Below are 12,613 nucleotides of genomic sequence, written 5' to 3' on the forward strand. Positions count from 1 at the left end.
ATGTGTCCCGTATAATAACCAATCATCCCACCAAATTTCATGCAATTCGGTTGAATACTTTTTGAGTTATGCGAATAACATACACACACACACACAGACATACAAATAAATACACAGCGATCAAAACATAACCTTCCGCTTTTGCGAAGGTAATGATTCTTCACCATTGGGAGATATAGGGCCAAAAACGATACATTGCGGGATATCCCAAAAAGTTTTGGATGGATTTGACCGAAACTTGATGGACAGTTTGGGTGTCTGACAAGTGACAAGGACAAATAGATCGATTTTGGTGAAGATCTGAATATGGATTCGGATATGAGAGTTATTTCATTTTTAAAAGATTCTTCACCATTGGGAGATAGGGCCAAAAACGATACATTGCGGGATATCTCCAAAAGTTTTGGATGGATTTGACCGAAACTTGATGGACAGTTTGGGTGTCTGACAAGTGACAAGGACAAATAGATCGATTTTGGTGAAGATCTGAATATAGATTCGGATATGAGAGTTATTTCATTTTAAAATGATTCTTCACCATTGGGAGATATAGGGCCAAAAACGATACATTGCGGGATATCCCAAAAAGTTGTGGATGGATTTGGCCGAAACTTGATGGACAGTTTGGGTGTCTGACAAGTGACAAGGACAAATAGATCGATTTTGGTGAAGATCTGAATATGGATTCGGATATGAGAGTTATTTCATTTTTAAATGATTCTTCACCATTGGGAGATATAGGGCCAAAAACGATACATTGTGGGATATCCCAAAAAGTTTTGGATGGATTTGACCGAAACTTGATGGACAGTTTGGGTGTCTGACAAGTGACAAGGACAAATAGATCGATTTTGGTGAAGATCTGAATATGGATTCGGATATGAGAGTTATTTCATTTTTAAAAGATTCTTCACCATTGGGAGATATAGGGCCAAAAACGATACATTGTGGGATATCCCAAAAAGTTTTGGATGGATTTGACCGAAACTTGATGGACAGTTTGGGTGTCTGACAAGTGACAAGGACAAATAGATCGATTTTGGTGAAGATCTGAATATGGATTCGGATATGAGAGTTATTTCATTTTAAAATGATTCTTCACCATTGGGAGATATAGGGCCAAAAACGATACATTGCGGGATATCCCAAAAAGTTGTGGATGGATTTGGCCGAAACTTGATGGACAGTTTGGGTGTCTGACAAGTGACAAGGACAAATAGATCGATTTTGGTGAAGATCTGAATATGGATTCGGATATGAGAGTTATTTCATTTTTAAAAGATTCTTCACCATTGGGAGATAGGGCCAAAAACGATACATTGCGGGATATCTCCAAAAGTTTTGGATGGATTTGACCGAAACGTGATGGACAGTTTGGGTGTCTGACAAGTGACAAGGACAAATAGATCGATTTTGGTGAAGATCTGAATATGGATTCGGATATGAGAATTATTTAATTTTTTAAGTGAAATTTCACCATTGGAAGATAGGGCCAAAAACGATAGATAGCAGGATATCTCAAAAAGTTATGGACGGATTTGGACGAAACTTGTTGGACAGGTTGCTTGTGTGACAAGGAAGAATCGATTCAATTTTGGTGAAGATCCGGATCCAAATCCAGCTAGTAGAATTTTTAAAGGGATTCTTCACCATTGAGTGATATGGCCAACCAGGTGGAGGTATGCTCTCTACTGAGTGCTGTTCTAGTTATAGAATGTGTGTAGGCTTATACCTATTATAGAATACGTACAATTGGAATGGGAGTACGTCTATAACATACATGTGATTGGAATGTGAATCCATATGAAACTAGAACGGGCACTCGGTAGAGCGCATACCTTCGCCGCAGCTACGGTTCTGTACGATTTTGACCTTTTCGTGACCTTGACCTTGACCTTTGACCCGATTGCTCCCAAAATCTAATCAAATGTGTCCCGTATAATAACCAATCATCCCACCAAATTTCATGCAATTCGGTTGAATACTTTTTGAGTTATGCGAATAACATACACACACACACACACACAGACATACAAATAAATACACAGCGATCAAAACATAACCTTCCGCTTTTGCGAAGGTAATAAAACCGAAAAGGTCTGTTTGTGTGCTGTATGAACATAAATCTCTGTTGTCAATACACCACACAAACACAGCAGCTAACAAACACCACACGTACATGTCCTGGCGAGGGTCTGCAATTTCAGATTGCTCGTTGTTGTTCATTTTGTAATTACAATATGCATCCATAATTGATCGCTCACCCTGGTGTTGTCATGTCTTTGCGATTAATGAATGGGTTTTCAAGATAAGCGGTGTAAAAGCTGCAGAGCACTGTTCCGTGCGAATTCACAAATTATTATGATATTTATTACCTTAATTGCTTATGAAAAATTTACAAGAGTTATACTAAGACCAAATGTGTATTATAATAAATCGTCGTTAATGAGGTAAACGCGAATGATAACTGCTTTTGTCGGTTTTCGCTGAGGTGAAGGGTTAACTGGCATGAGTATTGAGTAGTGTAGTGTGCTGTGTGTGTCACGATCTTCCTCATTGCCGAGCGCGATGTCAATACGCGTTTAACCTTTCCCTGTTACCTTTGACATTGTCCGAAGCCGAATCAATGGCGCAGTCCTTATCTGATGAGGAATTCGGGCGAATGCAGGTCGGTATTTATGACTACTTTCATACGTACGTGTACGGTGTGCGTCCCTTCAATGTCAATGTGTGTGTTTCATTCCGTGGATTGAGGCTCTACCGGTTTGTCCAAGTGTTCGCAGGAGATTCTGCTTGTTTGGACTTGACGGGGGAAGTGATCGTGTTACACACGATTCGAGGCAATAATACTGATCGAGGACCAAAAATAGGTCGATGAAGAACGGTGTGGATGAAATGATTGTGCTGATTGGTCAGCGATGTACTGTATATACCTTGGTTGTTCCAACTGTCGTGTAGCGGATGATTACATTATTCCGAAGCAGGTGCTCTCGTATCTATAACCTACATGCAGCAATATTTGTGGTATAATGTAGATGAGGATGATGGATGATGGATGATATGATGATGATGATGATATGATGGATGATGCTTGAATTATGAAATCATTACGAGTGCAAATATATTCCAAAAGATTTCTGGTGCAGATATTCGAGGAGCTCATTAACAGTAACAGTAACATGTTCTGCAATATTTTGAGGAAAAAGATAGTCGGGCAGAGATATAGATCGATAGAGGGAGGGCGTTATAGATTGATAGAGGGAGGGCGTTATAGATTGATAGAGGGAGGGCGTTATAGATTGATAGAGGGAGGGCGTTATAGATTGATAGAAGGAGGGCGTTATAGATTGATAGAGGGAGGGCGTTATAGATTGATAGAGGGAGGGCGTTATAGATTGATAGAGGGAGGGCGTTATAGATTGATAGAGGGAGGGCGTTATAGATTGATAGAGGGAGGGCGTTATAGATTGATAGAGGGAGGGCGTTATAGATTGATAGAGGGAGGGCGTTATAGATTGATAGAGGGAGGGCGTTATAGATAGAGGGAGGGCGTTATAGATCGATAGAGGGAGGGCGTTATAGATCGATAGAGGGAGGGCGTTATAGATCGATAGAGGGAGGGCGTTATAGATCGATAGAGGGAGGGCGTTATAGATCGATAGAGGGAGGGCGTTATAGATCGATAGAGGGAGGACGTTATAGATCGATAGAGGGAGGGCGTTATAGATCGATAGAGGGAGGGCGTTATAGATCGATAGAGGGAGGGCGTTATAGATCGATAGAGGGAGGGCGTTATAGATCGATAGAGGGAGGGCGTTATAGATCGATAGAGGGAGGGCGTTATAGATCGATAGAGGGAGGGCGTTATAGATCGATAGAGGGAGGGCGTTATAGATCGATAGAGGGAGGGCGTTATAGATCGATAGAGGGAGGGCGTTATAGATCGATAGAGGGAGGGCGTTATAGATCGATAGAGGGAGGGCGTTATAGATCGATAGAGGGAGGGCGTTATAGATCGATAGAGGGAGGGCGTTATAGATCGATAGAGGGAGGGCGTTATAGATCGATAGAGGGAGGGTGTTATAGATCGATAAATAAATAAAAAAACCTTTTAGAGGCCATTTTTCCCCGCAAAGTGGGGGTTGGCCTTTTTCGGGCACCGTGGTTGTTGTTGTTTTTTGGTCACCTTTTTGAAGCAATGTTTTACGGCCGGATGCCCTTCCTGCCGCCAACCCTGTTTGTCGCCTTTTACGACAAGCAGGGAATTACCAGTGAACTGGTACTCAATTAGCCGACCTCCGAAGGATGACAGGCTGAGTCAACCCCCCTGGCGTTAATTCAGCGATTGATAGAGGGAGGGAGAAATAGATTGATAGAGGGAGGGAGAAATAGATTGATAGAGGGAGGGAGAAATAGATTGATAGAGGGAGGGAGAAATAGATTGATAGAGGGAGGGAGATATAGATTGAGAGAGGGAGGGAGATATAGATTGAGAGAGGGAGGGAGATATAGATTGAGAGAGGGAGGGAGATATAGATTGAGAGAGGGAGGGAGATATAGATTGAGAGAGGGAGGGAGATATAGATTGAGAGAGGGAGGGAGATATAGATTGATAGAGGGAGGGAGATATAGATTGGTCAAAGATGGCAAAGGCCAAAGTCTGTAATATATCTATAACTTGAGAACGGCTGAAGTGATCAAATTCAAACTTGATACAGGTATGTATAATGATGTAAAGATTAACAGATTAGATTTTGGGGTCCTGAGGTCAAAGGCCAAACATCAGAGGTCATGCCATGTAAAAATGTGATAACTTGGGAACAGGTGAATGGATTTAAATCAAACTTTGTACAAGTATTATAATGATGTGGGCGGAGGCATATCAGTTGACGTCGTGACGTCGAAGAGTGCCGTTTGAGTTAACACTGTTTTATTGCTGTTGTTAAATTCACAATTCCGCTGGGATTCCTGACAAGTTGATATTTTCGGACAAGACAATTTCTACATCATTGGTAAAATCAACCACCACAATTATAGTATTTGGGGGACAGAAAAACCTCAAGAAGTCTGGCAACATTAAAGAGATACCAAAAACGAATGTCTGATGTTCTCTCAGGCAGTCACATATCATTGGAGGAAGCAACGGTCTATGCTGAACCCTACTTTACAATTTTGTAGAATATCCTTGTTTCTGAACTACGCCAATTAGGTATTTCACATATCACCTTTTACCACGAAGACTCGGCTTCCTGCTACTATGCTTCGAATGTGTGACGATTCTTGAATGATGTTTTCCCAGACAAGTGGATGGATAGTCTTGGACCAATTACTTGGTGACCTTGTTCGCCTGTACTGTCTCCATTGTACTATATTTTATTTGGCTATGTAGCACTGTTGCTCTCAACAAAAGCGCATTCATTGGATTAACTTAGGGCTACTATCACAAATTCAATTCCTGAAATTACTCAGCACCAACTGCAGAATGTTTTCAACAAATTGAAAAATCGGATTGAAAGATATATTATGAAAAATGTCAGTTACGTTGAAGCCTAGAAATTTGAACTGTATCTTATAAGAAGTTTATGAATCATGCTTTCATGCACCATTTATAGTTTGTTTCTATAATGTGTGCATCAAAAGTTATAAAAGTTCAAATGGGCACATAGACTTTATGGACACCCTGTACACCCTCCTTGTCCAACCCTCTTTTTGCAGGTTCTCTGTTTAATTTCCTCCCATCCTCTCTCTTCTTTTCCTGTGCGTTCATTTTTTATTTTTTATTTTTGAATCAAGATCGAGGCTCGTGTAAGAGCTAACGTCAATCACAAAAAAACAAAAACAAACGGACACACAAAACATACAAAAAAGGGAGCGGGAGACAAGATTGGGAGACAGAGGGAAGCACACAAGTACAACAGCAGAGAACAGGGACAATGGAAGATCTGTGGGAGGGGGAAGGCTTGGGGGGAGGAGTCATGGGGGTGGGGGGGGGGAGGGGTATAAAACACATGGACACTGCTGGATCTTCCAGGAAATAAAAAAGTCGGTATTTAAAAAAAAAAAGTGGATTTGGGGTGAACTAACGGGGGTAGAACAGATCATGGTTTTTGATGGGGGAAGATAAGAGATGGTGGTGAACAGCTGTTTTAAAGACCTGGAGGGAGGAGTGGGATTGAAGAGGGTGAGGGAGTTTGTTCCAGAGGTGGGAGTAAAGAGGAGTGAAGGTGAGCAGAGAGTCTTGATTTTGGCAATTTCACCAGAAGAGGGTTACTGGCAGATCTTGTGTGACCTGTAGGAATATTTGGGGGACAGAGCACAGATAGCTAGGGGAGCTAGGCCGGATAGGAGTCGGTCGAAGACAGAAAGACCACCAACCTGCCTGCGGTGAGTGAGTGAAAGGCCCTCAGAGTTAGCTTCATCACGGGAGATTCCAATGAATCTGATCATTCAGTTAGCTTCATTCCCTTGTTGCGTCCACTTGTACCCCCACTTTCGGTATATTGCCTTTTTCCTTTTGTCAACTTGCCCTTCCGTGAGCCTATATTCTGTCTTATCTCTGTTCTAAAAGATGTATTAAATGCTTTACCAGGTTTTTGTCACCCCTCCCACCCATGTTGTTTGATAAAATGCCATGCTTTATCTGCAGGCCCAGTTGCTAGAATTGAGGAGTCAGAATTACAAACTTACTGATGAAACAAAGAAGCAACTGCAAGGTAAGAACACTTTTCGGACATCACAAAACAATAATATTTCGAGTAATTACTTAAACCCTCCATCATAGTTATTTTAACCGCTTTCCTAACCTTACAGAATTGAATGCTGTCCGTAACGAAGTCTCTATATTAGAGAAGGACCTTACAAAAGCACAAAAGGTAATGGAAAAGTTATCTGTCTTTTACTTTGATTGTAATGTTTCCAGATGGGGTTGTCAAAGTACTTATAGTTCCATAAGAGCTCACACGTCGTGCACTTTCCAAATTTCAACCATGGATTGCCTCCTCTTCATCACTAGGTTATAATTATAAAACTCTTTAGTAAACCGCGTAATGGCCATCACTATGGAGAGAGAGACATGAAGCCCTTTATGACCTTTTGGTAACTTTGGTTAGTCCTCAAAATTATGTCTGCACCACATAGTACATTTGAAATGAATAAAATGCATTTTTCTGATTGTGTGTGAATGCTTGCAAACTTCTATACCATTTCAGCAATGGTTTATCATTGAAAAAGCTGGATTTACAAGTCGGTAGAGCCAGTCGTACAGTCGGTAGAGCCAGTCGTACACACAAAGCATCCGGACGCCGGATGCATTTCGGCGAGAATCTACTTGCCTTGTTCATCGCAGATGTTTAAGTGAAGAAGAAGCTTGAAAATCGCCACGTGACCTCAACCGTTGGTAAGGTGAACTGGTCTATTGACCAATCCGGGCATCCCATGACAATTGCAGACAACGTGAGAGATGTAATACGGTAGCCCTGTCCCACTTATGTGATGGATTAAATCGCAAACCACCCCTTTTGTTGAGATGGTGATTCAACTATTTTCCAAATGGATTCCTTTACACCACGAGCAAACCACATTTTTCTCTTTCTAAGATGACCACTTGACTGTTGTCAAAGCTGTGCCCATCCAGGTTCAAGTGGGTATTTACGGCAGAGTTCAAAGCCTCTTCATAAGCTGGACGATTATGTTGGTTCATGCAGGCCTTATGTGTTTGCCAAGTTTCGCCTATGTCGGTGTCAGTGCATGATGGGACTCCACATACACCAAGTCACGGTTCCTATCCTTCCGGATCTTGTTCTGAACATGAACTAACTGGCTGTGCAGCTTCTACCGACTTGCAAGTTCAGCTTTTTAAATTATAAACTTTTACCGATTTAATTCGACTGGATGAATCATAACGACCTGCATCGATTTATACAATACCATTTACTACTGAAAACACTTTCTGTATTTTAAGAATGGCTATGATGGGGTTGTTTGTAATTATGTAAAGGGTATGGCTGGCTATAAGCCTTCTTTTTTTAATTTTGGCATGTTTTGGCATGTTTGGGTTTTTCTTTTCTTTTTTTGTACCTAAGTAGGGTTCAGTAAAAGAAACGTATACTGTGTTGCCTTAACGGATTCTTCATTTAAAAAAATTTTTTTGCATAAAGTCAGTTTGACTTTTGAGAATGTGGCATGGATCATGAGAAAATATTTTCTACTTTTTCTTTTACACCAAAGAAAATAGAGTCGGTGAACAAGATACAAGAAAGTAACACAAAGTAAGAAAATAGAGTAGGTGAACAAGATGCAAGAAAATAACACAAAGTAAGAAAATTAACAATATGTTTTCTCAGGAAAGGCCATTTGGTCCATCATACCTGTGCTACTCCATAATGCCACACCTGCATTTGGAGACCTGTTCTTCTTTAATCAACATTGCCTTAACATCCATCACCAGACCAGCTAAGATCTAAATTCCCTAAAACACCTTTGTTTAATAACTTCATCTTGTGTCGAAAGAATAATACATCCGGACGCATGACGGGCGAGGGGGTGAAGGGAAGAGCGACATACAATGTGCGTGGTGCGAGTTGGTACAACAAGATTGACAAATCGTGTCATTCCCACTACATTCATGTGGGTACTTTCATAATAGCAACGGATTCGTTTGGAGAGCGTCATTGACAGTCCAAATAACAAAGGATAAATTGGAATGAGAAAACTATACGACAGGAAGAATTGAAATTGAAAACAAGCGCACAATTCAGAAATTTAAAACCTTTTATTAAAGCAGAAATTGAACACTTCCGTCCCCCTCACCTAATATTGGTTTTGTTGGAACTTTTTATTAAATAAAAAAGAACTGCCTTCAAGTGATCACGAGTAAGTGGAACACCTGGCAGCTGTATGTGCACTATATACTTGACATGTTACAACTTGAGCCAGCAGTCGGTATTCTCCATCTACATGTACAAACAAGGGGTTTAAAACATTTTTGTTCTGTTAAGCTAGTTTTGGCACATCACAAATTCTTAAGATGCTCCATGTTAATCTCCCACTGAAACCGATGTTTGCCTACCTGCATCGTTTTACCATTTTGTTACGACGGCATTTGTTGTTGCAACCACTAGGAATAATTTATGCTCGAGATCATGTGACTCGTGCTTTTTTTTCAAAATGACAAACATGTGGTAAGAGGAAGACAAATTTTCTGTGATGGGTTTGTACAAGTTAGGACGTGTCTTTATGCACGTCGTATAAATTGTGCAGTAATAGAAATACAAGGTGAAGTGCACTCAAACAAATGGTCGACATCCTGGGAAAGTCAGATAAGTATCTACAAACGGGCTTTATACATATATGTTTATCTATGACATGTGATATCGGGCTTGTATTCTTATAAATCTTCATGAAAGCACCTTCTGCATGGAGGATGCCATTTTGATCATGTCACATGATCCTCAGTGATGCTGGCAGCACTGGCTTAGGACTGTTTTTAGCTCTATCCGAGTTAGGATGTCACATTGCAACATCAACCTGAACCTGCCAGTAAAGATGGTTCTTGAGCCATGACGTGATGTGAAAAGGTGATTTTTCAATTATCTTTATTTATGAGGTCATGCCCATTGTCTTGAACACACACCCACTGCACGTGAGCACACTCCCTTTTATTAGCTGTAGAGGATGGTGGGACTATCAACCATTATCATCTCCACCACCGAAGATGGACGAGGTTATGTTTTCGCCTCTTGTTTGTTTGGCTGTGAGAAGGCTATCTACAAAAGTTATGGACGGATTTGGACGAAACCTGGTGGGCAGGTTGGGTGTGTGATAAGGACAAATTGATTCGATTTGGGTGAAGATGTGGATCTCGATACGAGAAATTTTACATTGATTCTTCACTATTGAGAGATTAGGGCCAAAAACGATATATAGCACGATATCTCAAAAGGTTGGAGATGGGTTATTACAAAACTTGGTGGATGAGTTGAGTAGATGACAAGAACAAGCCGATTAGATTTTGATTCATGTCCGAATCCAGATCCGGCCTATCAGTGGGATACAAAATGTAAACTGTTCAGCCTTGCGGGAGTATGCTCTCTACCCAGTGCCGTTTTAGTTGTCCATGTAGATGCCGGATTAACAAACCTTTTTCTCTTTATATGTAACATGTCCTACAAAAGTCATAATTGCATCTACTCCAGCATTTTTTGAATAGCAATTTAATGAAATAATTTCTGTCATAGAGTCCCATTTCTTATTCGTTTGCCATTTGGTGCAGATTAAATATTTAACATTTGGAAGTACCACAGGTTGTACACCCTGCAGTGGAAAAACTCCTTTGTACTTTAAAAAAAAAAAAATCTGTGATTATGCTTTTGAAGAACTTTTCCCCAAATGTATGAAAATGTTCTCTTCGGAATTATTTAAAATGATCATTGATGCATTTTTAAAAACTTCACCTCTTGATTGATTAATGGGTTGCATTTCACCATAAATAGATTTGACATTCTTTAAGAGTCAACGTTGGACTGTTATTATTTTGTATGCAGCCTGTGGCTGCTGGTTGCATCATTGCTGGGAGCACGGCTGTGCCGCTGACGCAGTGCCCCCTGTTTAAAGTAACTTGGTACTCATTTTGACGACCTCGGAAGAATGATATGCTGAGTCAACCCACCTGATGTTATTTAACGGCAAGACAGGTGCTGAAACTCAAGACCCAAATATCTTAAGCCAGCCACCTTAACCGTTAAGTCAAAACCGGGCTTTTATAAGTGGACTGGTGTCAATCCATTTCTGTCATAAAAGAAAATGAAAGGAAAATGACACTTTAACTGCTCCCTTTGCCTTTCATGAACATTGCTCCATCATGTCCACGTTCACAATTACGTGAACATGATGAATATTTGTGAAAGTGGTGAAGTTCCACAATGTTTATTGCTATCGTTTATTGTTAAATGTTAACAAGATTTATGATCATCTATATATTAATGTAGCGGCAGTTTTCTGTCCATCTGTTTCTCTCTTTCCACCCATGGGTTGGACAGTTGGCCTGTCGCCACCCACAACGACGTCACTAGTAGGAAAGCTGACTCCACCCACTGTCATATGATTATCATGCAGTTCAGTTGGAACGCATCGTCAAACCTGTCATATTCACAATCGCCATGCCCTTCCTTTACTAAACACAAACTTCCTGGAGCATCCAAGGCAGCACTTCATTGCCGATACACCAACAAAAAAATGGGAGATTTTCAGTTCCATGGGTGTCTGCTAGTGTTATTGATATGAGAGTAATCCGAAGAAGGACATCGATGGGAGAAAGAGCGTAATACTTCAGAAACCCATTAATATCAGGATTACATCCTGATTTTGTAGCAAAACATTTTCTTGGTATCTCTGTAGACGAATAGTCCAGCTTGGTGATTTATTCAATAAATTACTTCTGCACTTGTACTCATTGCTAGCAATTATGTAATTTCGTATGATTGAGCAGAAAATGACCAGCCTCAGGGACATTGTGGTTCGAGAGTCTGGGAGGTAACTGGCTACGGAGACTAAAGTGACGTCACAAAACCAAAATTAACAACAAATTTTGTCATAATTCATCCCCAACGTTTGGAGATATCATGCTATATATTGTTTTTTGCCCCATCTCGCATTGGTGAAGTATTTTTATTTTATTTTATTTTTTGTATACAAGATCGAGGCTCGTGAAAGAGCTAACATTAATCACACAAAAAGTCAAACCGACACATAAAACACAAAATAAGGGGAGCGGTAGACAAGATGGGGAGAGAGGGGGAAGGACACAAACACAACATTTGAGAGCAGGGACATCGAGAGAAATGTGGGAGGGAGAGGGCTTGGGGGGAGGTGGGAGAGGTATAAAACATATGGACACTGCAAGGACTTCCAGGAAAGAAGTTGTAATTTCAAAAAAGTGTATCTGGGGTAAATTATCGGGGGTAGAAAAGATCAAGGTTTTGGATGGGGGAAGATAAGAGATGGTGGTGAACAGCTGTTTTAAAGACCTGGAGGGAGGAGTGGGATTGAAGGGAGTTGGGGGAGTTTGTTCCAGAGGTGGGAGAAAAGGGGAATGAAAGAGTGAAGGTGAGCAGAGAGCTTAGATTTTGGCAGTTTAACCATAAGAGGGTTGCTGGCAGATCTTGTGCGACCTGAAGGAATATTTGGGGGACAGAGCACAGAGAGAGCTGGGGGAGCAAGGCCAGAGAGGAGTCGGTAGAAGACAGAAAGACCACCAACCTGCCTGCGGTGAGTGAGTGAAAGGCCCTCGGAGTTAGCTTCATCGCAGGAGATTCCAATGACTCTGAAAGCTTTGGTTTCTGCAGCGTGAAGCCAAGCTCGGTGTGAGGCAGGAGCACCGGCCCAAAGGGGGGAACAGTATTCCATTGAGCTGCGGATGAAAGCCTTGTATGTGGTGAGGAGCTCAGGTGTGCCAAGGAAGGACTTCGCACGACGGAGGATTCCCAGTCGGAGGATGCCCAGTCGGAGGATGCCCAAGTATCACTTAAAAAATAAAATAAATTCTCGTATCCAGATTCGGATCTTCACTAAAATTGAAAGAATTCGTCCTTGTCTTGCAACTAACCTGTCCACTAAG

The 12,613-nt window shown here is 41.1% G+C and overlaps 2 protein-coding genes across 2 annotated transcripts in view; one reads left to right on the plus strand and one right to left on the minus strand.

Moving 5' to 3' along the window:
* Positions 1–12,613, minus strand: part of LOC144891699 (uncharacterized) — a 1,187,956-nt gene that overhangs the window by 172,546 nt on the left and 1,002,797 nt on the right. The window lies entirely within an intron of this gene.
* Positions 2,470–12,613, plus strand: part of LOC137424598 (GRIP1-associated protein 1) — a 70,535-nt gene continuing 60,391 nt past the window's right edge. The window contains exons 1-3 of the mRNA XM_068112202.2: positions 2,470–2,668; positions 6,647–6,713; positions 6,811–6,872. Coding sequence (XP_067968303.2) covers positions 2,627–2,668; positions 6,647–6,713; positions 6,811–6,872 — 171 coding nt within the window. The 5' untranslated portion in view covers positions 2,470–2,626. The remainder of the gene's footprint in view (positions 2,669–6,646; positions 6,714–6,810; positions 6,873–12,613) is intronic.

The sequence above is a fragment of the Myxine glutinosa genome, chromosome 4 (genome assembly GCF_964187855.1).
Source record: "Myxine glutinosa chromosome 4, kmMyxGlut1.1, whole genome shotgun sequence".
NCBI lineage: Eukaryota > Metazoa > Chordata > Myxini > Myxiniformes > Myxinidae > Myxine > Myxine glutinosa.